The sequence below is a fragment of the Aspergillus oryzae genome, chromosome 8, assembly GCF_000184455.2.
Source record: "Aspergillus oryzae RIB40 DNA, chromosome 8".
NCBI lineage: Eukaryota > Fungi > Ascomycota > Eurotiomycetes > Eurotiales > Aspergillaceae > Aspergillus > Aspergillus oryzae.
Window position 1 is genome coordinate 3,297,920 of NC_036442.1, and position 27,518 is coordinate 3,325,437.

At 48.1% G+C, this 27,518-nt stretch overlaps 11 protein-coding genes across 11 annotated transcripts; 7 read left to right on the plus strand and 4 right to left on the minus strand.

Moving 5' to 3' along the window:
* Positions 1–552: 552 nt before the first annotated feature.
* AO090010000041 (glutathione-independent formaldehyde dehydrogenase) lies at positions 553–1,771 on the plus strand (the record flags this gene model as incomplete). Its single annotated transcript, XM_001827041.1, has 2 exons — positions 553–937; positions 1,035–1,771. The coding sequence occupies 2 exons, from the start codon at positions 553–555 to the stop codon at positions 1,769–1,771; spliced, it is 1,122 nt and encodes a 373-aa protein (XP_001827093.1).
* A 2,302-nt stretch (positions 1,772–4,073) lies between these two features.
* AO090010000040 (uncharacterized protein) lies at positions 4,074–5,359 on the plus strand (the record flags this gene model as incomplete). Its single annotated transcript, XM_001827040.3, has 2 exons — positions 4,074–4,719; positions 4,785–5,359. 2 exons carry the CDS (start codon positions 4,074–4,076, stop codon positions 5,357–5,359), a joined length of 1,221 nt encoding a protein of 406 aa, XP_001827092.1.
* A 639-nt stretch (positions 5,360–5,998) lies between these two features.
* AO090010000039 (uncharacterized protein) lies at positions 5,999–6,667 on the minus strand (the record flags this gene model as incomplete). The annotated part of the gene is made up of 1 exon (XM_001827039.1): positions 5,999–6,667. One exon carries the CDS (start codon positions 6,665–6,667, stop codon positions 5,999–6,001), a length of 669 nt encoding a protein of 222 aa, XP_001827091.1.
* Positions 6,668–9,773: 3,106 nt separating this feature from the next.
* On the plus strand, positions 9,774–12,891 carry AO090010000038 (uncharacterized protein; the record flags this gene model as incomplete). The annotated part of the gene is made up of 5 exons (XM_001827038.3): positions 9,774–10,198; positions 10,251–10,464; positions 10,516–10,918; positions 10,972–11,123; positions 11,176–12,891. The coding sequence occupies 5 exons, from the start codon at positions 9,774–9,776 to the stop codon at positions 12,889–12,891; spliced, it is 2,910 nt and encodes a 969-aa protein (XP_001827090.3).
* A 116-nt stretch (positions 12,892–13,007) lies between these two features.
* AO090010000037 (putative C6 transcription factor) lies at positions 13,008–15,044 on the minus strand (the record flags this gene model as incomplete). The annotated part of the gene is made up of 1 exon (XM_023233843.1): positions 13,008–15,044. One exon carries the CDS (start codon positions 15,042–15,044, stop codon positions 13,008–13,010), a length of 2,037 nt encoding a protein of 678 aa, XP_023094008.1.
* Positions 15,045–15,405: 361 nt separating this feature from the next.
* On the plus strand, positions 15,406–16,932 carry AO090010000036 (MFS transporter; the record flags this gene model as incomplete). Its single annotated transcript, XM_001827036.1, has 2 exons — positions 15,406–15,902; positions 15,957–16,932. The coding sequence occupies 2 exons, from the start codon at positions 15,406–15,408 to the stop codon at positions 16,930–16,932; spliced, it is 1,473 nt and encodes a 490-aa protein (XP_001827088.1).
* A 288-nt stretch (positions 16,933–17,220) lies between these two features.
* Positions 17,221–18,875, minus strand: AO090010000035 (uncharacterized protein; the record flags this gene model as incomplete). The annotated part of the gene is made up of 2 exons (XM_001827035.1): positions 17,221–17,581; positions 17,659–18,875. 2 exons carry the CDS (start codon positions 18,873–18,875, stop codon positions 17,221–17,223), a joined length of 1,578 nt encoding a protein of 525 aa, XP_001827087.1.
* Positions 18,876–19,599: 724 nt separating this feature from the next.
* AO090010000034 (beta-glucosidase H) lies at positions 19,600–22,360 on the plus strand (the record flags this gene model as incomplete). Its single annotated transcript, XM_001827034.1, has 4 exons — positions 19,600–19,720; positions 19,801–20,407; positions 20,479–21,745; positions 21,809–22,360. The coding sequence occupies 4 exons, from the start codon at positions 19,600–19,602 to the stop codon at positions 22,358–22,360; spliced, it is 2,547 nt and encodes an 848-aa protein (XP_001827086.1).
* A 58-nt stretch (positions 22,361–22,418) lies between these two features.
* AO090010000033 (uncharacterized protein) lies at positions 22,419–23,258 on the minus strand (the record flags this gene model as incomplete). The annotated part of the gene is made up of 1 exon (XM_001827033.3): positions 22,419–23,258. One exon carries the CDS (start codon positions 23,256–23,258, stop codon positions 22,419–22,421), a length of 840 nt encoding a protein of 279 aa, XP_001827085.3.
* A 1,819-nt stretch (positions 23,259–25,077) lies between these two features.
* On the plus strand, positions 25,078–26,034 carry AO090010000032 (acyl-CoA thioesterase; the record flags this gene model as incomplete). Its single annotated transcript, XM_001827032.3, has 2 exons — positions 25,078–25,191; positions 25,258–26,034. 2 exons carry the CDS (start codon positions 25,078–25,080, stop codon positions 26,032–26,034), a joined length of 891 nt encoding a protein of 296 aa, XP_001827084.1.
* A 474-nt stretch (positions 26,035–26,508) lies between these two features.
* On the plus strand, positions 26,509–27,263 carry AO090010000031 (flavin reductase family protein; the record flags this gene model as incomplete). The annotated part of the gene is made up of 2 exons (XM_001827031.1): positions 26,509–26,562; positions 26,616–27,263. 2 exons carry the CDS (start codon positions 26,509–26,511, stop codon positions 27,261–27,263), a joined length of 702 nt encoding a protein of 233 aa, XP_001827083.1.
* Between the last annotated feature and the right edge of the window lie 255 nt (positions 27,264–27,518).

A 27,518-nucleotide genomic window follows, 5' to 3' on the forward strand; every position in this document is an offset into this window, starting at 1 on the left:
TGATATCGGTCGCAGTAACTAGCGTTCAGCATAATGTTTCCGCCACCGCAAAGCGGACCAGAGATTATCACGTCTTCGTTCCCCACAGCGTTAGTTAACTATTGTCCTGCTAAGTGCATATCACACTGACTTCATTACGATTGTTACTTTAGGCTGCAATATTCAGTGGAATCATACGTTGCGCCTAGAGTATTGAATATTAGATCTGCAGAATAAAACCATATTCACAAAGCCGCCAAGCCGGATTTAAGTCTATCATTCTTACAGCAGTCTCCACAGCGTAATCAAAGGCCTTGAATGGGGGGGGTAGATGCTCCCATGCCGAAATGGCGAAGACCTGACAACTGGGCATGTTAGAGACATTCTATGGCCCATGTAGATGTGAAGAAGTCTGTACTCTTGGCCCGTGGGGCTTCCCTAGTGCATCAAGAATATGATGACATTCCATTGTACGTGCAGCAGCCGTGGGCGCACTCCCCGCAGGTATAAATACGGCTCCCACACTGTCCTGCTTGTTTATTAACACAGCTTCTATCTCTTACACTCCTCACCATGGCGCTCACCAACACATCTGCGATCAATGCAACGATGCGAGCTGTTGTCTGGCAAGGGGACGCATATAATGTTGCTGTGGTGGACCTGCCAAGGCCTACTATCATAAACCAGACTGATGTTATCGTTCGGATGTCTAGAGCAGCTATCTGCGGATCCGACTTGCACATCTATCGAGGAACAACTGAAGGAATGCCGGCTCCATTTGGCCTCGGGCATGAAGGGTTTGGATACGTATCTGATGTGGGATCTGGGGTTGGCTCACTCAGGGTTGGCGATCCAGTAATCGTTCCTTTCACCGTTGATGAAGGCCATCTGCATACTGAGCTCACTACGGGGCTGTACGGCGCGTTCGGGAATGGAGGTGACCTGGGTGGCACGCAGGGTAAGTGCCTCTCTTGTATTAAGTCCATCCAAGCTCACGGTTAGCATCCAAGCCGAGTATTTGCGAGTGCCATTCGGAGACAATGGGCTCATACCAGTTCCAACCCTCAACTACACCGATCCAAGCACCAATGACTCCGTTTCGCTGCTGAATGATTATGTTATGCTATCCGATATCTTTGGCACTGGCTGGGCATCCCTCGACTACGCTGGGTTCGAAGCAGGTGACACGGTCGCTGTCTTTGGGGCCGGCCCTGTTGGACTGATGGCTGCATACTCGGCCATCTTGCGAGGTGCATCTACTGTCTACAGTGTTGACTACATTCCTGAGCGACTGCAGCTTGCTGAATCCATCGGAGCTATCCCTATCAATTTCCGCGATGCCGACCCGGTCGAGCAAATACTAGCATTGGAACCGAACGGTGTGACTCGGAGTATCGACGCCGTCGGATATGAGCAGGTGAACAGAAACCTGACTGTACAATCGGATGTCATTATCCGTAACATGCTGGCTGTCACATCGACCGGGGGCGGGTTGGGCACAGTGGGAGTTTATACGCATGAGTCCAACAATACCTCAACTGCACCTCGCGCCTCGACTGTCAATACTCATGTTGATTTCTCACTTGCACGATTCTTCTATGGAGAGTTCACTTGGGGGGCTGGACCCTCGAAGCCTATTGATCTTGCGCCTGAGCTTCTGCATCTTGTCACGTCCGGCAAAGCAAGGCCTGGGTTTATAGTGAGCGACGTCATTAACATTGAGGATGCTCCGGAGGCATACGCCAGATTTGAGAGACACAATACTACTAAAGTCATCATCTCGTTTGACTAGTCGCCTACCCTGTCCCCTAAATGGCGAACGAGCCGTTTCACCAATTATATGGGGGAAAGGGCAGGCTAGTATGCCTGAATTCTTCATTAGCAAGGGAGTACTGGCTGATCAGTCGAGACCACCTTTATTGATTAAATTCTGTTTCAATTAAATTATCCTTTGCTTTCTTTTGCATTATATACGTTCTCAATATCAGTTACTATTGACATGGTCTTTACATGGTTCATTAATCTGTTGAAATTGGATATAAGCTCGGCTAGTTCAAGTTCAAAAGCTGACAGCGCTACTTGTTCGCAGCAAACCATCCTTCTCACTCTGTTGCAGGAGTCTTCGTTCGGTGATTCTTCTTTGCCCATACACTGTACCCGATAGAAAAGATCGACAGGAGACTAGAGTTTCTACATCAGTTGAGACGCAATCACTTTCTTCACTAGATGGCATACCCATCAATAACGCTAAGCGCAATCGTTGCGGCGTGCACGCCATGGCTGTCGTTTCCATCGCGCTTCCTATAGCAATGCCCATGGTTGTATTGACATTGATGATTCCAATGTTGCTGGGATGCTAATGTACCGACTGTCGCAATCCAAAAGATCGCCGTGACGCAGTTCGCTCCGACGAGAAGCCAGAATTTGAAAATGCTTTTGGCAATGAACGATGCGGTAAGAATGTAGATGGCAACTAGGATTGTTGCAATGGCCTAGATAACCTGTCAGAATCACGCAACGAATATTTGCTTTACATTGGGTGCGGAGATGTAAATTTTCATGTCCGCAGCAGATAAAGACACTCACTGTGAAAATAGCAAGCCCGAAGCCTGTCGTAGTCGATGCTATAGTAAGGCCATAGATTGAGCACCCTAGGATGATCAACGCTATCACTGATTGCACCACATGGATTCCAAGCTGATCGGCTCCATTTTCCAAGAATGACGGCTTTTTGATCTTCCCTTGCAGATAGTGAACGACGGTCAAACCTGGCGCAACCAGGCCATTTATGTGCGATGATAGCGATGCAACCCTTCAGCGCAACGGCCTTGATCGAGTGCACGGTGTATCCACTATATCAAAATTTTACCCTATGCTGCTTTGACCGGGGAGGACATTGACCAATCCTCTCGGGTGTAAGGTTATTGTGACTAAAGATTTAGGTAACGGCCGTGGTGGCGCAGTGTCTGCATGCACCAGCACATGAAGACCCACTGCGATCCGGCTTTTGTTGCGGAGAGCAGTTTTAGGGCTACGAGGTGGGTCGCTTTTCACGACCTCAACGATCGTAACTGTATAGGTATAACGCTGGATTCTCAAGTGTGTCGCGAGTTTATCATAAGTTACTTCATTGCTGTGGCTTTCTCTCGGAGACACAATGCTTTATGCCGAGTGTGCTCTACTGTCAGCAGTGACTAAATCTGATATAGCGGTTGAATGACTTCATCTTCGGAGTCCGCCGACAGGACTAGGCTACCAGATTCAATGGAAGTAAGGCCCCACCGATTTTCCAAAAGTGGCTGTGATGGTGCTATTCTTGCTCCAACAATCACCTCGTTTGCATGTATAGACCTATAATCGAATGCAGTACTCCGTGGTCTGGCATCAATCCTTGGGGAAAGCAAAACTAAATGAACAGGACGAGGACATGTGGGAAGTTCATCCCCTAAGGTAGATGGTACATTAGATAATTGAGTATACTAACATAATCGGTAAGCGAGTGACGCATATTGTAACGAAGGATCTACTATACAGGGTAGATAGCCTGTCAACTAGATAAGAAAACGGGGGGTAGAAGATAAAGCTCTATTATTGACTGGATAGTAGAATAAATATAAAAAAAAAACTAATTTTTATTTCTTTTTTCTATATCGTCAGCAGCGCTTAAATAGCCTAAAAATCCTTTTCGTTTAAAAAAAATTTTCTTTTAGGATCTTAACTAAATAGTCGGTAAATCTTTTTATTAAAAAAAGGGCTAAAAAATCAAAGCGTTATTTTCTCTAAGGCTGATTCAAAATTGTAAAGAGAGCTAGGGTTAGAAGGCCCGGGGGTTCTGTATCATGTATGTCCCATACGCCGATTCTGCGTCGGCTCCATGACACCGAATACGTTATCTCGCTGCCTCACCGCTATTGCTTAGTCAATCTCGCACTGCAACAGTGACATACTTTGCCGTACAAGGGATGGAAAGGGCTCTTCTCAAGTGTTATATATGCTTCTCCCCCTTATTTCCAATTGACACCACAGCATTGCATCTTCTCCTCCCTACCCCTAAATCCTATTATTATATCGGCTGAATTTATTGATTAGCGACCATGTATTGCTTCAAATCCAGTACCATATTCGCAGTGCTATCTTTGCTCTCTCAGGCCCTATCATCGAGTAGTCAGGAGCCTCTGGGCATAAAAGATTTTCATACTCCGGAGCCAACAGCCAAATGGGTTCATCCTGGTGTCTTGGTTAGTCAGCCACAACTTGATTTCATTCGGTTAAAATTAGCAGCAGAAGAAGAGCCATGGACTGGTGCATACAAGGCCATGCTCGGGAGCAGGCTTCTTTCCCCTTTGCTCGAGCCTACTCCTTTTACAAATGTTGTGTGTGGGCCGTTCTCAAAACCTAACATTGGCTGTACAAACGAAACGCACGATGCTCTAGCAGCATATGGAAATGCTCTTGCTTGGGCTATCAGCGGCATAGAGACCTATGCTCTTCAATCCATGAGATTCATGGATGCATGGTCGCAGACTCTTCAGAGCCATAACTGTTCAAATGCGCCTTTACAGTCAGGTTGGGCTGGCTCAGTATGGCCGCGTGCTGGGGAGATAATTCGGCATGCAACAGTAGGCGGTCAAAATGCACCTTGGCCACCAGCTAGCATTGCACGATTTGAGTCTATGCTGCGCGATGTTTATCTCCCACTCACTGCCAGAGGCTCTGATTATGATTCGAACTGGGAACTTGGTACGCTTATCCTGATACGTATTGTTTGCCTGATAGAAGTTGAGGACTGACTGGCTATATCCCAGTTATGATTGAGGCCTCCATGGGGATCTCTATCTTTATAGATGACAAGTCAAACTACAACAAAGCGATGGAATTGTTTGCAGAGCGTGCTCCAGCCACGATCTATCTTACATCGGACGGCTCATATCCCAAAACTGTTCATTGTCCAAATTGCAGCAAACACGAGATTGAAACCTACTGGAGACAGTCGGTATTCCAGTTGAATGGTCAAGCCCAGGAGACATGCCGCGACCTCGAACATACAGGCTATGGGCTCGCATCTATCTCACACATTGCAGAAACATCCCGGATTCAAGGTGAAGACATGTTCACTACAGATATTGGGCGCCGTCTAATGTATGCTCTTGAGCTTCACACCGATTTCGAGGACGGTAGAGCAGCACCGTGCTGGTTGTGTAATGGAACTCTAGAGGGTGTTTTGAGTCCTATCACCGAGGTTGGATACAATGCTCTGCATACCCGGTTGGGATATGACATGCCAAAAACAGGAAAGTATACGATAAAGAATAGGCCGGTCGCTCATAATGGCTTATTTGTTGGATTTGAAACTTTGACTCACGCATCAAACCCGAGATGAAAGAACCAATATTTCTTTCTAGCAGCACGTGTTATCAATTTTATGACTTCAATAATTGTGTTAATTGCCTTGCCACAGTGAGAGTGTACAGAGTTGTTGTAGCCTCCAAATAATTCCACATGGTGCAACAAATGGAGAAACAGCAATATATCTACATAAAAGTTATTTTGAACGTTGGATCCTGTCATTATATCGAATGAGGCTGGGTGGTCGCTCTCGTGCCCTTAATTTTTCCGCGAAGGCGTGAAAAAGGCGATGGGAAATAGAAGGAAACTAACACAGTTCTACAAAATTAGAGGGAAATTGAAGTAAAAACGGAAAGAAGAAAGCCACGACGTCTATGCCGGGGCCATCTGATCCCAACAATAGGCCATGTAGCCAGCTGACAAACAAAAGATAAGGAGAAAGGCTTGGAAACAGAATATAACATGCCATAGAAAGGCATACTATTTATTTGATCAATGCCACTTTTTGTCCTCCACATAATAAATCAAAACGAAAGAGCAACCCGAAAATTTGAATATGGCGAGAAACTGCTAATGCAATGCGCAAAATATGACTTAGATTGCACAAGAGCAGTTAAATTATTAGTCCAAAGAGAATCTGATTGATCCAGGTCGGCAGCAAAACTCACTTGGCTCACACGCCTCTTTCATGGAGATAGTCTTGACAACGGTCACTGCATTTCTCAAATGGCTTGATGTTTGTCTTTTCATCCACACTGCGCGTAGTGGTTGCATCCAAATCCCCCTTCCCGACCAAGCTTTTATCATCCTGGAAAAAGCTATTGGCATGGATATCAACATCAGAGCTGACTAGCGCAACACCAGGCCGCTTGTAATTTCCAACAGTCCACATCTGGGCGAAGGAGTCCAGTCGGAACCAGATATCTGTTCTAAAATGGTACACCTTCTGGTATAGGAAAACAGAAGTGTTCGCTTTCACGGTGCAGGTATCTTCTGTTGTCTCGGTTTTGGTTGTTTCTGACTCGTTGAAAGTTTTGCTTTCCGGGCCACACTCCGTACTAAGTGAAAGACCTAGACCATTAAACCCAGCACTAACTTTGAAGTTCGTGTCAAATTGGGTGCCCTGTCTGACTCTGGAACATTTTGTAGTGGTCACAACCCTGGAGTAATCATTGTCGCTGTCGTTCTCAAAAGACCAAATTTCATCCCAAGAGTAGCCAAGGAGGTGGGTATCTTTGATCATGTACAGTCCTTCGTGCTCGTCCTGGTAACATATAGTTCTGGTAGAATCAACGATTTTATTTTGGTCTTTGATTTCGTAGGCTTGATACCTTGTGCACATCTTTGTAGTATTAGTATAATGATGAACCTAATCCGCCCGTAGGTGTAGTCCTTGATCACACCTTGGCAGCTCGAGTCTTGAAATATATTCAGAGGATAGCTTGCTGTCAGGAAGTGGTTTAATCTCTTGAAGGTCGTAGGCTTTGGGTTAAATGAAAGGAGTAGGGTTTGTAACACGCCAGGTGTGGGCTTTTCTGATATGGCGGAAGTAGCTTGGACCGTTTGCTCCTACCATTTCAGTCAAGGTGCAGAAATACAGGTCAGCTGCGTGGATGATCCTTACATCCATATCTAACTCACCGTACAATTAAAAGCGAACGTCATTGGCGATACTAAGTTACGCCAATACCAACGCAGAAACACTAGATGTAGTGCAACAAATTCATGCTGGGCTCCTCTTGTGACCGTAGTACACATAGTGTGACGTGCCAGGAAATACCGGGATTTGGAAATGTTACACCTTGAGCTTTTCATATCATATTTCACAAACTACCAACATAAACGCGTGGTCGTCTTTAAAACATATACTACTACATGAACATAAAAGATTAAATCCTCATGTCTCAAAGATATCCCTTTATTCAATCTGTATAGTTAGTCTATCGATATTGATAAGCATTATCATAGATCACTATTGCAATGATTGATCTTGCCAAACCCCGCTACCTTAGTGAATAAAAATATTGGGAACAAATTTAATATGCATTTATCTACAAAACATTAAGACATGCCCACCTTTTCCCACCCATTGCATTCGCCAACTTCGGCCGTGCCTAGATCCCTCCCCTATGTATGTGAAAAGGTCATCAAGCATACATATATGGCATAACTGTTACGCCCGGGGCTTCGTCGTCAAGTCTGAGACCAGTTAGCGGACCACGTTTCGAGGGTTACTAACCTGAAGTCGTTCTTTGACCTCCGTCGCTGTTGGGTTGCGGTCTGGGGAAGACGGGAGTCGTTATGAGGCTTCCGTCGACACTAGACTGCCGTCGATACTAGACTGCCGTCGTCACAGGGATGCAGTCGACACAAGACTGCCGTCGATACTAGACTCGAGTCCAAAGGGCCAGGCCTATTAAGTACGTATACTTAATAGTTAGAAGAGTGCGAACGAGTTGAGACTGGTCTTGCTACTAAAGGTAACTCTGTAGTAACCATGTGTATTGATCACGAAGAACTAAACTTAAGTACATAAATGAGTGTCCTTATATATCCTTGCCCGTCGTGTCACTGCTACGACTCTTCGTGTCAGTGATACGATGTATCTTGTCAGTGCTACGAGCTTGTCGTGTCGCTGATACGTTTGGTCGTGTCACTGCTACGATGCACGTGACTTTGTTGTGGTAGCTGGTATCGGCGTCCGTAGCCCTTTCCGAATAACTACTAGATAAACGATTCGTCGGGTGCCTTCCACTCAGGAATCGGCCATCGTCATCCTATCGTTATTCTGCCTTGTGTGTCCGCCTTCGATAAGGTGCGCTAGACAAGGGTCTGTAACAATAACTTAGGTGAGCCGACCTAGGATCATTTAAGACACATGTAATTGAATCCATCTCTAATTTTTTTAAAAAAATATATTAGTATCTACAGCCTAAATCTTTATAGAGCGTTAAAATTAGGCAGATAAAGCTATATGGATAGATAGATCTCTATCTATTAAATTAGCTTCTAGACGCGCTCTATCTAAATATTCTGACTATAATATATAGAATTATAAAATTACGCACTGTCCAAATCAATAGAACTACTTATTTTTATAGAGAAATCTAAATTTATAGTATTTTGATTATTTTAAATTTTTATATGGCGGGGGGTGCGTCACCCGCTTACATATATCACTCGCTTACCGATTAACGTAGCCGGCAAGCGAACGTTCCACGCAACCGAGCGTTCCACCTCTATATTCTATATAAAATAGCTCTTTTCAATATCCAAATATTCCAACAGTAGTGAAGATCCAATGCTTAATTTATTGAAATATATAATATATACTTTATTTATTAGATCTTATAAATTTTTATTTATTTTTTTAATCCATTTGAACCCCTTGTAATATAAGATTTAATAAAATACACAGGAATTATCAAGAATATATACTATATTGAAAGAATTAAGAATCTTTTATCTAGTTTTCTTAAAGATTATATAGTTCTAATAGTCTAGAATCAGTTACAACCTCTCTAGGCTTCTTGTTGTTGTGATATCCAAAGTATAAAAGTGGCCATTTTATATGGGATACGGGGATGGAACGCTCGGTTGCGTGGAACGTTCGCTTGCCGGCTACGTTAAGTTACATATCTGACGCTCTCTGAATATAACCAAGCAACAGAAAGCCTGACACAGAATCCCTGCAGGATCATGCTGCGCAGTAGTTCTCACGAGGAGATGAGCAAATATAGGAGAGATTATGTTTTGTCATGAGGAATGGCTTCTCTAAGATGTGCTTGGCCGTGTTAGTTACCCGGACCTGGAAGTAGTATACAGGAATGTCCTAATGTTCAGTCGCCGGTTTTGCTTGTATGTACATATCAAAAGGGAAGGACGCCGTGGAAGTTAGTCACGTCGGGCAGTGGCAATACTATATGCCATCGTAGCACTATGTAGAAGTTCACGGTCGGCTGATCGTAATCCCGAGCCTAAGACTAATGCCACAACTTTTAGCCAAACCATACGTATCCTGTGTCGCATATCCCTTCCAGATGTATATACCAGGAGTCGGTCAGTGACAAGGATGACCGTCTAAAGCTACTCTTATCCTGTACTTTAGGTGCGTCACCATCGCTCAAATATTTTCATACGCATTCGAGTCAAAACCCAAGCAGAACATACCGCCATCTTCTGGTACACGAGAGATGTCTATGGAGAATAGATGTTCGGACTAGATTGACCCGAGAGGATCATCGATGGAGAACTCCAACTGGACTTGAACGTCTCAAACTCTGGAGGGGTCATGCAGGGGCAGACTTAACTGCTCCACAAGTCGTGCGTCGCCCGAGACATTTATCAAGACAGGCCAGCCCGCTCACTGGAAAGCATTGACTTTCAGAACGAATTCTTGAACACGCGAGAGGAAAGGATACCCGCCATTCTCCCCAGCAGAGGAACAGATGTACGAGCCTGTATTTGCCAGTCATGCTCCCTCCGTGGGGTGCATAGATATTACTAATGCGTCCATCCTGATCGACAAGGAAGACTTCGAAGGTATTCATATCGCCGCTGAGGCCCTCGCCGAGGACTTTGCGCGGGTAACGGGCAACGGTGCTTCCCCGATCCTTTACGATCGTAGCCAAGACTTCGATACAGAGGTTGCGATTGTTCTGGGCAGTATCACTCGGTCGCCCACCATCCAGAAACTGATTCAGGATGGCAAGCTTGACGTAACAGCGATTGACGGGCAATGGGAGTGCTACATCACAACGGTTCTTCACGACGCTATTCAAGGAGTGAAGAAGGCCCTTGTGATTGCTGGGAGTGACAAACGAGGTGCAATATACGGCTTGTATACGCTCTCCGACCAGATTGGGGTTTCTCCGTAAGTTGATCCAACCTCTTCCCTCCGGTGGAGAGCCAACTAACCTTGCTAGATGGTATTGGTGGGCCGATGTCCCCCCAAAGCAGAGCAGCGAGATTTACGCCTTAAATGTGGTCACAAAACATGGTCCCCCGAGTGTGAAGTATAGGGGAATTTTCATCAACGATGAAGCTCCATCCCTCACTGGCTGGGTGCACGAGAAGTATGGGCCAAAGTTCAATGTGAACTTTTATAAGCGAGTCTTTGAACTCCTACTTCGACTCAAGGTAGGACACCGCAGTTTCTGCTTTGCATTCACCATTTCTTACGGTGCGTAGGCGAACTTCCTGTGGCCTGCCATGTGGTTCGGCTTTCCTCATCCGGGAAGCAGCTTCTTCATGGACGATCCCTTGAATCAGGAGACAGCTGATAAATATGGTATTGTGATGTCCACCTCACACCATGAGCCAATGCAGAGGGCTATGAATGAATGGTTCGACCATCCGTATTATGAGCCGGAGAAAAGCTGGTCGTGGAGCAAGAACAAACCGAAGATCACCAAGTATTTCCAGGAAGGTGCTGATCGAGCAAGGAAATATGAAAGCTATATCACGATGGGCATGCGAGGTCATGGGGATAGGGCCATGGATGCTGAAGACCCGTCCGCAGTGCTCAAGGATGTTCTTTCCACCCAACGGTCTATTATCAAGAATACCTACGGGGAGGAAGATGCGGTACACCGTAAGCCTAAGCCAACTTGCACAGATCGAGATAATATTCTGACCTTGCTGTAGAATTAATGGCATTGTACAAGGAAGTCCAGGAGTATTACGAAAACGGGCTCCACATCCCAGAGGACATTACACTGCTGTTTGCTGATGACAATTTTGGAACTGTCCGCAGGTTACCATCGGGTGACGAATCGACAAGGCATGGAGGAGCAGGTGTAAGTTCTGCTTTTTTGCTCAGCTCGACACAAAGCTCACTAATGCATATAGATCTATTACCATCTGGAGTACGTCGGAGTTCCGAGAAGCTACAAGTGGCTGAATAGCAACTCATGTGCGAAGGTTTGGCAGCAGCTGGAACAAACGTACAATCGAGGCGCCAATGACATCTGGATCTTTAACGTGGGAGATCTGAAGCCTATGGAGGTCCCTTTAACCTTCGTTCTGACCCTGGCTTGGGATGCGCGAAGTCTCCAAATGAATCAACTGCAGGAGTTTTTCTATACCTTCGTGGAACATACTTTTCATCTTGGATCTGCTGTGTCACAACAGTGCTCGGAATTGCTGTTAAAGTATGACCGGCTAGTCGCCCTTCGGAAGCATGAGCACATCGAACCAGAGACATTCTCCCTCATCCATTATGGGGAAGCGGAGGACATTTTGCGACGTTGGGAAGAACTGTTGAGTCAAGCGGAAGAGCTAGAGAAATCGATTCCTGCGCCCATGATGCCGGCGTACTTTCAGCTCATCCTTCATCCGATTAAAGCCAGTTGTATCTATGTCGCGCTCAGAGTTGCGCAGGCGAAAAATCAACTTTTTGCAGTACAACGACGCAATTCCGCGAACACTTGGGCATATGAGGCACTGCGCCTCTTCGAGGAGGATTTTAACCTCAGCGAGGAATATCATTCTCTTCTCAACGGGAAATGGAATCATATCATGCGCCAGCCGCACTATGGCTATACACAAACATGGCATGCTCCGTCCCGAGACATGATCAGCGGCCTCTCTTTCGTACAAAACCGACAAGACTCAAACCCCGTCGTTGGCTGGATTGGCGTCGCTGTCGACGGGCATCCCGGTATTCGACCAGGACTCACTAATGAAGAATCCGATCGTACTCATCCTAGCCGTCGCGATCTTGTTGCCGGAGTGACCCTGCCCCCTATGGAGCCTTATGGTCCCAAGTCTCGCTACTTCGAGATTTATTGCAGAGGCACCAAGTCCGTATCCTGGACTCTCACATCAACGCACCGCTGGCTTACTCTCTCGCCATCCTCAGGAACTATCCAGCCAAAAGGTGGAGATGAACGTGTGAAGATAACTGTAGACTGGGAGAGAGTGCCTTCTCAATTGGATGACATTTTGCTTGTCGACTTACGTTCTTCGCTGGGTGATTACGAGCAGATTCACATCCCAGTCAGTAACCGAACGGTCTCTGCAGATGCCACAGGGTTTGTCGAAGCAGATGGCCATGTCTCAATCTACGCCACATCGTTCATAAATTCTCCTTTATCCGCATATCGTATCCTTCCATTCATCGGTCGCACACCAACCGGTGGCGTTGCTCTGACTGCTGGCACTCCGGTATCGCACTCAGAATATCTCCAATACCCATTCATCACATTCACACCAACGGCCGCAGCGACACTGATCCTCGAATTCACACTTACCTTAGACACTGATACCAGTTTGCCTATCACATACGACATTCAGCTCGATGATGGGGCTTTAGCCTCCCACCGATTGGTACCCCAAGTAGAAAAGCCTGGCAAGCTCCCTGATGGGTGGCAAGAGTCAGTCATGGACAACATTTGGACCCGCCGTCATTCGGTAGATCTTAGCCTTCCTGGCCTTCACAAGCTCCGCGTCCGACTTCAAACCGAGAACTGCGTCTTGGAGAAGATCGTGGTGGATCTTGGGGGTGTGCGTGATAGTTATCTTGGTCCACCGGAAAGCTTCTTTCATCAAGGCAAGTATAGGTAGCTTAACGCACGGCTTTAGTATGGCAAGCTCGTCGAATCACTGTATGAGGGTGCATTATATTAAGGAATCATAACGGAGCATTGATACCTCATTCTGTGCACCTTTAGATCCACCAACTATGCCTGATCCCAAAACATCCAATCTGCGGCACCATAGTTAATATTACCGTCAAAATACAAGTCAGTCCCTCCAGGGCTCTGAAGCAATGTATCAAGAAAGTCTGCTGCTTCCGCGGGTTTATCATGCCGTGTCGTCGTGTCGGGGTTGTGTACATGTGCAAAGCCCTTAGTCTCATGTTGAGATCGCAACGCGCTAACGAACGCCGGCTCAACGGTAGAGTTGCTCGGGGGATTCGATATCCACGCCTTAAGAGTCATCTCATTAACTACCGCATGGAGTGCCCCCTTGCTCTCGATTATCTCCGGGTGGTTCGAGTAGGCAACGATGATCTTCTCCCATTTTCGGTCCAGCTCTGTGCGCGAAAGGAACCCTTCTGTAGCTAAGCCACTCAAAATGCATATCATCGCGTCCCAGACAAAGAACGTCTTTATGTGCCACTGGAACCTCCGCAGATCTGAATTGGCGTATAGAGCGTTGTCAGTGTCGAGGATCTTCTCCGCAAGGACGCAGAGCTCCCGTCTTTGTGCCTCATCAATCTTTTGACTCTTGAGGGACGGCATCTGACTGCGCAAGCGTACCATATTTGCGGCAGCCCTGACGATTCCCAGTGTTAAGATATGTACCGGATTTATGATATCGCAGTACCGCAGATACCTCATCTCTAAGTCACTTTCAAGGTCGTCTATTAACCTCTCCAGGTGTGCGTTATCTCGCATTTGGCCTTTAGAACTGACAGAGTTCATCTTGACTGCTATGCGGGCATAGAACTCAGAAAGCTCGGCTTTCGTGAGACAGAATATCATCTCAGAGGCACCGTCCTGTGCGTTTGGCGGCTGCTTCATATCGGGGTATATCTGGTCATCGTTGATATTGAGCGGCTGCTTCGTATCCCAATCACCCGGTGCGATGGAAATGCCAGTGCCTGACACCTGACCGGCGTAACCGTCAAGGGGAATGAGCTGCCAGAAAAGTCGCCTTCGCATCTCAACGTCGAAAGGAGATAGATCTAGGTCCTCTCCGTCGCGATGCAGTCCCATACGCTGCGCGATACGGACCGCGACACCAGTCCATATCCAGAATGTATGTGGATCTATTCGGGTGCGCATCGCAATAAGGAAAAGAACGTAGGCCTGTAATATCTGCAATTCGGTTGTTTTCAACCAAGATGCATTAACTAGCCCTTGTCGCATGGCATACTGGTACTTTGACATCAACGAAGTCCTTGTTTTCTCAAATCGACGTATGCAGTCCTCGTCGGTGATTGAATATACTGCGAAATAATAGACAGCAAAAACAAGACACTCTTGCGCTCGAGTAGCCTTGGTCGGCTGCTGCGATACCATTTCGATCATTTCAGTCGTTGTGGGTATGTGCAGGATCTTGCAGAGAGGATCGACATTTTTCACGTAGATTGTCCAAAGCTTCATGGCGTCTGGGTATGGAGGATGATAGCTTGAGAGATCGTTCGACATCCCTAGCAGGGTCGCAGAAAGCGGATCATCTATTGGCAAGTCCATGGCCATAGGAGCAGCTTGATCGTCTCCCTCATTATCGGAGAGCTCTCGCGTACTTATTTCTGCCACATCCAGCCACACTCGACTGTCAATGTACCGGGACTTTCCATCCTCGGAGACTAACCTTCCTGTCTTTGCTGCACCACTGTGCGCTGTGCGGGCAGGGCCATCATCATGCACGCTCCCCGGAGTTCCTTGGCAAGAGGGCGATCGCGCCTCGGTTGTTGAGAGAAGGCCATTCTCCTGTATTACACGCTCGTACCTTGCTAAGCGCTGGTGCACATCCTCACTTTCCCTGCGTTTCCGCTTTCGTGGTGGTTGTGGTGCCTTATAAAGACACTCGAGCTTGGCTTTTTCACAACTCGCGCAGGATGGCACGGCCTTGTCGCATTTGACTTTCCTGCGTACGCAAGGTTGACAGTTGTAGGACATCGTAGTGGGGTGCGTCGGATTACCCCCATTGCTACCAGACGAGGTCTTACTTGTCGCAGGCGCGATCGCCACAGGGCGAGTACTCATAGCGATCCTTTGTGAGACCCGTTCCTGTACCCAACTGCCCGTCGTATACTAGCTTATACTAATTTGCACATCGAAGGGGCAACCTCATGTACCGTCAAGTGAATCGTCTCGCCACGTAAGCACTGAAGGTTGTGAGATAAGAGACGGGAGGATTCGAGTGGCTCGGGCGACGGACCGGAATATAAGCCCTCCAGTTCGGTCCCGAAGCTAATCTAAGCCTCCTATTGGCTGGTCCTTGGCCTTGAAGCCCTAGTAATCTCCCTCTACAGAGAGTATAAATCGGTCATCGTTCTGTCGAGATTGATCAGGAGAATCAATAGGCGAATCACGAATTCGAAGTTCGAGCATCATATTGATCATAATGACAACCCAACAGTCAAACGCACAAGATCTTGAAGCCGCCAGGTCCAAGTCCGACGACCCAACCAAGCAATTTGATCCTGACTTTGTTACATGGGATGGACCGGAAGATCCAGAGAATCCAAAGAACTGGCCACGGAGGGCCAAATGGAGAAATACTGTTGCCGTCTCCATTTTCACCTTTATCTCGCCGGTTTCCTCCTCCATGGTTGCTCCCGCATTGTCCCAGTTGGGTGCAGACCTTAACATGCAGAGCGATATCGAAGTCGAGTTAGCTTTATCGATTTTTATCCTGGCCTATGCAATTGGCCCACTATTCTTTGGTCCGGCTTCTGAGGTCTATGGCCGGGTGCGGCTCCTACAAATTAGCAACCTGTGGTACTTTGCCTGGAATCTCGGCTGTGGGTTTGCGCAAACCTCAGCGCAATTATTTGTGTTCCGTTTCCTTGCCGGCATTGGCGGGAGCGCTCCAGTTGCACTTGGGGGTGCAGCCATTGGGTAAGTCGGAGAGAGGTTCCACATCTTGATATAAACTAACGGACCGGTCGGTAGGGATATCTGGACCCCAGAAGAGCGAGGAAAGGCCATGGGGATCTATACTCTCGCCCCAATTCTTGGTCCAGTGGTGGGACCTATTGCCGGAGGATTCATTGCAGAGTATACGACCTGGCGTTGGGTATTCTGGTCATCTAGTGCTGTCGCCGTTGCCATTCAGGTGGTTGGTTTGATCTGGCTGCATGAGTCACATCCTGCTACACTTCTCAACCGGAAACGGAATCGCCTCGTTAAACAAACAGGGAACCACAAGCTCCATACTGGCATAGGGCCCATAAATCTCTCCAGTAAAATCGGCGGGGCCCTGGTGCGGCCGGTGCGCCTGTTCACCACTCAGCCGATTGTGATGGTGGTCGCGCTGTACATGGGCTACCTCTTCGGGACGACGTACCTTCTGCTGGCCACATTTCCAACCGTCTGGGGCACTCAGTATGGGGAGGGTCAAAGCATTGCTGGCCTCAATTATGTCTCAATTGCGATCGGATCGTTTATCGGTCTCTTTCTCAACTTCGTCCTCATCGATCGCATCTATCGAAGTCTCAAAGAAAAGAATTCCGGTATTGGAGTACCCGAGTTCCGTATGCCAACCATGTTTATCGGTTCAGGGATGATCACTATAGGTCTCTTCTGGTATGGTTGGAGTGTACAGGGCCACATACACTGGATAATGCCTAACATCGGCGTCGCCATCTTCTCCGCGGGGACTATGGGATGCTTGCAAGGGATGCAAACCTATATCGTTGACAGCTACACAACCTACGCAGCCAGTGCCATGGCTGCCTGTGCGCTGCTCCGGAGCTTGGCTGGCTTTGGGTTTCCGCTCTTCGCTCCGTATATGTACAGAGACCTGGGCTACGGATGGGGTACCAGTGTCCTGGCGTTTATCAGTATTGCGATCGGGTTTCCGGCACCTTTGTTGTTTTGGCATTGTGGTGCTAAACTGCGTGCTATGTCCGCGTATGCGTCGGGCTGAAGAACTAATTGGTCATCAATTGAATGTACTCCCATTGGGCATCTGTGCTGAATGAAGTGATAAGCATTGTGTAAGAACTTTCGAAAGCCATGAGATAATCCTTCTAATCCACACTCAACTAATCCGAACATCCGTACCCGGGTGACCGCCGAGCTTCCAGGGAAGAGAATAGCTCCCAGAATAGATATATTATCGATTATAACTTGTGCATTCTGAAGTCGACATGCACAATATGCTAGGCCTACAGCAGATATAGATAGTACAAAGTCGCCATGGCTTGTTGGCTCTTCATATAGATTCTTGGTGGGTGACTGAGAGCGACTTCACATCATCGAACACATCCAGACACTTCGCCGCACGCTCGGGGTCGATTCCACCTTGAGAGGTGGGACCATCGAATATGGCAGCAATCTGTTCAAGAGGGTAACCCTTGGTTTCCGGGTAAAAAAAGTACGCCGTAATCCCAAAAATCAGCAGTACTGCGATGAACACGATGTAGTACTTCCATTCAATAGCGTCCAGGGCAATGGGGTTCACGAATGTATTGAAGATGATTGCACAGATAGAGGCCACCCAAGTCACTGTAAGGCCACGAGCTCGGAGACGGAAAGGCCAAATTTCGCATGGATAGGCAGTTAACAAAGGGGTTCTATGAGAGATCACAATAGTTAGCCTGCATTAGCTCATAATATTTGCATTTGAAGCTTAGAGGGAGAAAAGACTTACAAAGAAAGTCCATAGCCTGCAAAGAAAATAAAGAGAAACGGTATGACGGCCGCTCCAGTGCTTGCATGTTGAGTAGCTGCGAATGATCCCGAGAGTGCAGTGACGAAGACGTAGCTCACGAACATAACCACAGCAGATGCCAGGAACAGAGGACGACGGCCAAATCGGTCAATGAGGTATGCGCCGGTGATAGCGAATATCAGATTCCACATCTGCATACATGCAGAGATGAGTGTCTGATCTTTCACACTAGTCACTCCCACTGTATCAAGAATGAGCGACAAATAATAAGAGACCACACCATTACCCGCCCATTGCGCAAATATGCCCAAAGTGATGGAGATGAATAGCCGACGTCTATTTCCAGGTGTTTTGAGCATCTCCAAGTAGCTAGCACTGCTCTGTGCCTCCTGCTCAGCTTCAATGGCAGAGGTAATAGTCAACATTTCATAGTTTACCAGCGGTGAGTTTGTATCTCCACCCGCATGGTAACGTGTCAAGATTGTGCGTGCTTCCTCCGGGCGGCCAACTGAAATCAGCCAGCGAGGGCTTTCAGGAGCCAACAGGAACCCCGGCAAGGCGACCAGTGGTAATAAGGCTTGAAGAAGCGACGGTAGTCGCCAGGACCACGACGATGGGTAATCCCGCGACGCGAAGATCACCCACCCTGACACGGTTCCACCTACGTACCATCCAGACATGAAGAGCGAGTTTACAATGCCACGATGGCTAGGATAGGCGATCTCGTTAATCAGGAGCGGAACTGAGTTTCCAAATAATGCGGACGCCACGCCAACAAACAATCGAGCCAGCAAGAATGAAGTCTGATTTGGAGCTGCTGTCTGGAGCGCACAACCAAGACCTAAGAAGAGATAGCCGACATAGACCCCAGGTTTGCGTCCAAATCGATTTGCCAACCACGCCGCAGTTGGGTAGCCAACGCCGCATCCCAGCCAGTATATAGCATTCAGCCATCCAAGACGTACACCAGTAGGATAGTCCAGAAAGTTGTTCCACTGGTCAAGGGCTTGAAGCCCATTCATTAAAGATCCATCGTAGCCATTTGCAGAGGAGAACATCACTAGAGCAAGTATAATCGAGTTGAGACGAAGAAGATAACCTTGCCTATACCATGCCGGCCCCCCTGTCGGAAGGACAGCTGCCAGCTCTTCCTCCCCAGCGGGTTTGTTTGTACTCTCGGCTTTAGTAGTCCCCATAGTGTCGGCGGGATAGACGTAAGTGTGCATGAAAAGATCACAGGAACCAAAAAGAGCAAAGACCAGTGTAGGATGGGAAATATATCTCCGAACCCGAGTTCGGGTGAGGGTAAGGCTAGAGGTTCGAGAAGTCCTGTGCTTAAAGTCTTGACGCATTAACCCTCTCAACATTGGCAACTAGCCCGTATTATGCTGGACGGCAGGCGACGTAGAGTGTGGGTCGGGGCCGATTATTGTACGCCGGGAAAGTATATAAACGTTTTCTAGTGTTATGAGACCAGTCATATTCAACATCAAAAGGCGAAATATGTGGAGAAACTTGGGGAAGTGCGGGATACAATTGTGGAGCGATGACCATGCGGAGAGAGAAGGAGAGACGGAGAAACGGAGAAAAGGAGAGAAGGAAAAATGGCACATCGGCAGGTCTCCATCCCGATCAATGATAGTCAAGGGTCCCGATCCGGTGTGGAGCATATCCTCCGTCTCTTCTCACGCCGACGGAGAAACACTTCAGAGATGCACTTCGGGAGACCTCCGCCATTCAATCATAACTGAGATCAAGAAAAGTAGCGCAATACTCGGTCTAACTTATGAAACCCATGCGCTTACAAAAAGGAGCCAGATCGACCGCACAGAATGGCAATAATTGACTACCCATCGATATTTTTTCCAAAAGTCCTAGGGCCTCCTACAGACGAAGGAAATCCCATCCGATACGGGTACTATGTCATTTGTCGAGTCCGTCCCGGATAGAGTCGCCAACGGTTTCGATCGCATTGCGACAGCAGATATTGAACAGATTATACAGCAACTAACTCGGGATGAGAAGGTTGCGCTCCTGACCGGTAGGTCGTCCTCGGCAATGCGTTGTTGCAAACATTTTAGAAGACACAAAACTCACTCTCCATTGTTATTTTGTTTCTAGGCGAGGACTTCTGGCACACAGTACCTATTCCACGACTGGGGATCCCATCGATCCGGTTCTCAGATGGTCCGAATGGTTTACGAGGAACAAAGTTCTTTGGCAGCGTACCGTCGGCATGCCTTCCTTGCGGGACAGCTATTGGTGCGACATTCGATCGCGACCTAGCCGTAAGGATTGGGCATCTTCTGGCGGCAGAAGCGAAGGCCAAAGGCGCACATGTGGTCCTGGGTCCAACCATCAACATTCCGCGAGGTCCCCTAGGTGGAAGAGGCTTTGAGTCGTTTTCAGAGGACCCGCTGCTGTCGGGTATCATAGCCGGCAATTACTGTAAAGGCTTGAAGGAGAAAAATATCATTGCAACTCTGAAGCATTTTGTGTGCAATGATCAGGAGCATGAGCGCATGGCGGTAAACTCACTCGTCACAGATCGTGCACTTAGAGAGATATATCTACTGCCGTTCATGACAGCAATTGCTATAGGTGAGCCTGATGCGATCATGACGGCATACAACAAAGTGAATGGTATCCACGCTGCAGAAAGCCCCAAGCTTCTTCAGGATATTCTCCGGGGAGAATGGGGCTGGGATGGCTTATTGATGAGTGACTGGTAAGACCCACGAGTATTGTCATTACTCACGCTTATACCCTGTCCCTGACCATATATCGTTCTACGGCTAGGTTCGGAACGTATAGCACGACAGAATCCATTCAAGCCAGTCTTGACCTGGAAATGCCTGGTCCAACGCGTTGGCGCGGCAGTGCTCTCGCACATGTCATTACAGCCAATAAGGTATCCATGGCCACCGTCAACGCGCGCGTTCGGGCTGTCCTCAGATTAGTGCAGAAGGCCAGTCGATCGGGAATTCCCGAACGAGCTCCAGAGGGGCAATTGAATCGGGAGGAGGACAGGCGCCTGCTAAGAAAGATTGCTTCAGAGGCCATCGTCCTCATGAAGAACGAGGAGGGCATTCTCCCACTAGACAAGCGGAGGCGGGTCGCAGTCATTGGTCCAAATGCTCAGGTGGCAACTTATTGTGGCGGCGGCAGTGCGGCACTGAATCCCTACTTTGCCGTTACACCATTCGAAGGCATCACTAATGCCGCACTGGAGGGCGTCGACTTTGCCCAGGGGGTATATGGCCATGAAAATCTTCCGTTACTAGGCAAGCGTCTCCGCACCCCAGACGGCCACACAGGGTTTGTCCTGAGGATCTTCAACGAGCCACCTACCGCAACAACTAGGGTGCCCATAGAAGAACGTCTTGAAACAGACGCCATGGTCTTCTTCCTTGACTATAGTCATCCTCATCTGCAATCGACTTGGTATGCGGATGCAGAAGGATATTTTACCCCGGACGAGTCAGGACTTTATGACTTCGGTTTGTGTGTCCAAGGCACGGGAAAGCTTTATGTGAATGGGCACTTACTCATCAACAATGTGGACGTACAGACGCCTGGATCAAGCTTTCTGGGCAGCGGCACCGTTGAGGAAAGAGAGTCTATTCAGCTAGAGGCCGGAAGAGAGTATAAAATCCAGGTGCAATGGGGATGTGCCAAAACGGGCAAATTCAAAGTTCCAGGTGTTGTTGATTTCGGGCACGGAGGGTTCCGTTTCGGTGCCTGCAAGAGGCTCTCACCAGCCGAGGGGATTGAGGAAGCCGTCAGGTTAGCTGCTCGTGTTGAGCAGGTTATATTGACGGCCGGATTGAGTGCAGAATGGGAGTCAGAAGGTGAAGATCGGACGACCATGAGTCTACCCCCTCATACAGATCAATTGATCGAACGGGTTCTGGCCGCCAATCCAAACACAATCATCGTGCTGCAGAGTGGAACTCCGGTCGAGATGCCCTGGATTCACCAAGCTAAAGCGGTAATGCATGCGTGGTATGGGGGGAACGAAACGGGAAATGCCATCGCCGACGTTATTTTCGGCGATGTGAACCCAGTAAGTACAGTACATATTCCTTATGTTGTAGGCGAGGTGCACACTTAACTCTTGCCGTGTTAGTCTGGAAAACTCCCTCTTACCTTTCCTCGCCGCCTTAAGGACAACCCAACATACTTCAACTACCGTTCAGAAGGCGGAAGGGTTCTGTACGGTGAGGACGTGTACGTCGGTTACAGATTCTACGACGAGGCTGACATCGATCCGCTGTTTCCGTTTGGTCATGGTCTCTCCTATACTACGTTTGAGCTATCTAGCCTGGAGCTCACAAAGGGGTCCAGCCATAATATGAAAGTAAAATGCACGCTGCGGAACACGGGCCAGAGGGCTGGGGCCGAGGTGATTCAGCTTTACGTGGCGCCGGTCTCACCCCCAGTCAAACGACCCCTCAAAGAATTGAAAGAGTTTCGCAAAGTGTGGCTGGCGCAATCTGCTGAAGAGGTCATCACTATCCCAGTGGATTTGATCCGCGCGACGAGCTTCTGGGATGAAACAAGTAGTAGTTGGTGCAGTTATCAGGGAACATATCGAATCATGGTAGGCACCAGCAGTCGGGGCAACTTCTTGGAGGATTCGGTAGAACTCGGTGAGACGACTTTCTGGTCGGGAAATTAAATGGCAGAGGTGATGACGAGTTCATGGAGTCTAAATAGGAAGTCTTCGCTTGTAAGTTTTAGGGAATTGTAGCTTCGCTTCGGACGCGATCTGTGTCCACCCAGGATTGTAAATGCAGCGCATTAATACTCTCGCTACGGTCTAGGCGAGAGAGCCAACTAGTGGCGTCTTGGACATACTCGGCCGCTCGTTTTGCCTCCGGCTCCTGTGGGTGGAATGGGCACGCCAAGATACTTGCTGCTATATCCCGCACTTTGTATGCTAGATGAAGACCATTGGCTTCCAAGCTAGCCTGTGGAAGTGTGGAGAGAACAAAGAAGAGTTGTCGGCATAATTCCTCCCTCTCTAACCACAGGGATTTCGGATCCGTCTTGTATAACGAATGTCCAGGGCGGGATGCGGGCAATGCTCCCCTTTGACCAGCATGAGCCGCCTCCAATTGATCAATAAGGAGACTTTGGAGCCATAGATGGGTAACATGTAGATTTGCTCGCATGGTTGCAAAGTTCAATCGCGAGATCGCAGCCGTACCGCCGCTGTTCAAGAGATCCTCATTCGGTGGGCCCCACGGCCGGAGGATGGCAGGGATGTCATGGAGGAGGTACTTCAAGTTTTGTAGGCGATCTTGTAAGTAAGATATTTGGATGAGAGGATCACGGGCCTGAACGCACGGACACGGTTCCTCTGCTGAGTGCCCTGGCAACGGGTCTCTTACGGCAGCCCAGAAAACCCGCGAATGAAGAATGAAGCCAGTTACCACGCATGGAGTTTGAATCCTTGGGGCCAGGTCCTCATTCTCCATAATAAATTCGTCATCCACTTCCAGCGGCATCATGTCCTCGGGATTGATGGTTTGTAGCAAAGCAGGGTCCAAGTATAATAGTCGTTCTCCAAACATGTTCTGAAGTCGAGCATGACTAGAAAGACGTCAGATAATAGCTCCTGGACACCAGAGTGGTAGGTTGCCTACACGAAGCTATAGAATATCAGCCAGAACCCCTTCTTTCTCAGCTGGGTCTCGATGCAATTAAGGCCGTTATATTGGGAGATGCAGTGAAGGTTTAAGAGGCGGGCAATCTGCATTGTTTCTACATCTAGCATCCGCGCTCGATTATGATCCCCAAGCTGCAGGAATGCTGCATAGAGCAGATATGAAATGGCAAATTTCTGAAAGTTGATCTCATCGAAGTAGGTGGCGGTCCGCAACCTCATAATACGATCGGCGCAGTATCTGATCATCTCCCGTCGTGACTGAAACTGCAGGGGAGGGCTCACGGAACGATAATGTTCAAATCGACTGGGTAAGGTGGCCACAACTACTGCCGCGACCGCAAGGAACAGGCCAAGGAAGCCCGAGTCCTCACAATCCCGGTCTTCTCGGAGAGCCCGACGAAAGGACGGGCGGTGTACGATGGGAAGCAGGGGATATAAGTGGTCTATATAGTCCTCCATGATTAGTTTGAAACAAGTTCGATCCCATAGAGCATCGGTGGGATATTTAGTATGTTGTGAGGCACTCCTGTCAGCGTCGTCGACGGGGAAGTCTTCGTGGGAAAGTGTCCGAGAAACGGACTCCGTTCCTAGCCTTCACCGCATGTTAGTTATACCAGATCAAGGCATCCAAGAGGTAGGTACAGCAAGGCTGCCAGGCATGTGTAAACGCGCCAGCCAATCATACCGTTTCTTAGGGCCTCGTACTTTGGAGGGGGAAAGAAATGTACAACCCAAATTCAGTCTCTCGCATCTCGAACACCGTCCCTGAGTCCGATGGCACTTGACTTTCCGCTTTCGACAGATGTCACAAGCTTGGGTGGACAAATCAACGCGCGAGTGGGGCTTCAATGCCATCATTCCCGTCCGGTGTCATAATAATGAAGCAATGAATTATGGAGTACGGAGTATGGAGTGGATAGTGGATGATAAGATAGAGCGAAGCATATCCAGGCGGTGTTCAAGGCGGTCTCCTATTTCTCTGGCAGTATTCACCCGATCAGGCCACCGCCTTGGCCACCTTGGTCTACTAAGCCTTCCGTAGGTACTGTGACATCACTGGAGAAAACGTGCCTTATCAGCTCTTTCATATTCTAGTTGACATTCAGATGATTTTCACTCCCATGCAAAATGAGTCCCCGCCGAGCAACGACAGCTAATGTTCTGTTGTATTGAGTAAGTTGGCCGGACTGGCTTCCGCTTCCCTCTAAGTTGTCAGTGATCTTCGCCTACGATTTGGTTTAAAAATATATTTCTCCGCTTCTATAACAACAATTTCGGAAAATAAGAATTCGAGAAAAGCCGATTATGTATATATATTTCCCAGGTTAGATAACCGTACCTAATACACTACTAATATACCGACTTGAAGGACAGTTTACAACGGTTAACGGATTGGTATGGTATGACTGCACTAACTGAATCAAATGAGTTTGCCCCAACGATCCTGAGGCCATGCAAGATCTGTTGTTGGGAACTGGGATCTGATTAGAAAATCGAGAATGGCGTCGAATTGGCCTCTTTCACTGGTTCGATGGGGGACCCACTTCAGGACATGCCGAGGTCTGGGCACTCGTTTGGTGGATCCTTCCGTTTTTTCTTTTCATTTTCTGGAATCCTTGAAGTCGTGATATAATTTATAGACGGCGCTATTTTTCTCTGCCTGCGTTCTTCGTTGTATATATATGATTTTTTGTTAAATATCCTTATACTTTAATTTGTCCCTCATGGAGGCCGTACAGTCCTTTCTCTCCTCACTCTGGCAGTCCGTCGGCTTCTGGAAAGCTGCTGCCATCTTCTTTGCCTTGCTGAACCTGAAGACCCTACCGATCGTGTGGCATGTACGTATCCTATGATTTGCGCACACATTTGGCTCAGTTGAACCGAACTCACTGACAGCACGCTAGATCCGGGTGTACCGCTACTTCTTCAAACATGGCTACCTCATTACCCCGGCCGTCGAACAACCCCCTCGTCCCTCGACCGAGATCCTGAAACCCGTCAGCATCTTCTCCCGCGCGCCCATCATGGAACTCGACTTCAACATGCACAAGTCCAACTCGACCTACTTCTCCGACCTCGATGTCTCCCGTACCGCTCTGATGTCGAGTATTGTGGTGAAAGGGGCCGCGCTCTTGGAGAAGAATCTGAAGGCGGAAGGAAAGAAGGGCTTTTTGGGATTTATCCTCGGCAGCGTCTATACCAACTTCAAGAGAGAGATTCCAGCCTACATGAAGTATGAGGTGAAGTCGCATGTTGCCAGTTTCGATCAGAAGTGGATCTATATCATCACCTACTTCCTCAAGCCGGGCAAGGGATCATCGAAGAAGGGCCAGGACGATAGCGAGGTTCAGAAAAAGAGGCTGCTTGCGGTGTCGATCAGTAAATACGTGCTCAAGAAGGGTCGGTACACGGTTCCTCCGAAGGATGCCTTTGAAGCTGCGGGTTACACTCCTTTGCTCGGCACAAGTGCGGCCAACGGCCACGCCACCGGTGTGGAGAATGGACATGCCAACGGTGCTGCCGTTCAGAGACAGGAGACTGCCGATGGTAAGTCCGATGAATGGGACCGTTTGAAGGCGGAGATTGATCGGGGATTGACCATTGTCGAGCCCTTCATTGACCAGGAGGACAAGCTCATGGAGGATTATGTTCACAAGATGGGGCTTCCTGGATTTGCATAGAGTTATAGACTAGACCTGGGTTTGTATCATAGACTTTGCTTTTCGGGGTTTGGCTGGGCATAGAATCATTGCGTTATACCAGGAGTTGTTTGCATACCCTCGTCGCTAATATCACATTACTGTTTTTCTGAATTTCTGAACCACGACCAGTAAATGTTAAATGTGGTGGCTGGACAAATACACTCGGTCGCTCGGATCTCGGACGCTCGGCGATCACCCTGAAGTCCCCAGGCGATTTAATGGTGATGCATACTTTTACTCCACCATAGATCGCAACTGCCGCGCTCGAGGAAGTATGAGGTTCTTTGCCGCTTTATCCGTGAAGATCCCTTAGATGACGCTTATAAGAATCGTTCATGATCGATTGTCCTCAATCTATCAAATAGAACAGTGTGCTTGCTTTGAGTTGATATCCCGCGCCAAATTTATCGACCACTCGACGTTTCATACTCCTTCCGTTATTCCTAAACAAGCATGTTTTACGAACCTGGTGTGACTGAGCATGGTCTCCCCCATGACCCTTTCAAGGTAAGAAAATCCCTGGTGGTTGACCTGTTGATCCCCGCTGACATGGATTCTAGGCCTGCGTGGTTCCTCGTCCCATTGGGTGGATTTCCACCAAGAATAAAAAAGGGCAATGTAACTTGGCGCCTTACTCACAGTTCAACAACCTAACATTTGATCCGCCGTACGTTATGTTTTCTTCCAACCAGACCGCTACTGGCGCGCGCAAGGATACAGTGGTGAATGCTGAAGAAACGGGAACCTTTGTCTGGAACCTGGCGACCTGGGATCTGCGTGAAGCGGTTAATATCTCCGCCGAACAGACGCCCTATGGGACTGACGAATTTGAACTGTGCAATATCACCAAGGAGCAGGCGACAATCGTCGATGTTCCCATGGTGAAGGAGTCGCCTGTGAAGTTCGAATGCGAGTACCACACGACTGTTCGACTACCAGGAAACCCACCCATGGGGACCGTGGATATCGTCATTGGAAAGGTTATCGGGGTTCATATCGCCGATGAAGTACTCACTGATGGATTGCTGGATATCAAGAAAACCCAACCGATCGCTCGCTGCGGGTATTATCAGTATACCGTTGTTCGGGATACATTTGAGATGATAATTCCCAATATGTCGGCGGACGTTCTATATGGCTTGGAGGGCAATGCGGCTCGTAATCGCCAGAAGAATGAGGAGAATGAAGAGAGTTCTAGCAACCAGTAGTTACTGATGGCGAATAGAAAACCCCTTTTTTTTTTTTTTTTTTTTTTTTTTTTTTTTTTTTTTTTTTTTTTTTTTTAGAACAGTCGCTGTAGTATATTATAAACAGAATATAATCACAATCTACTCTAATGTTATGTAGTATAGAACCTCTCGGTGACTCGGAAACCGTAGCGTAACTGCGTAGCACGAAGGAGAATGCTGAGTCCTTGCTAAGTATCGTCGTCCCGTGCAGAGTAGAAATATACTAATCCGTTG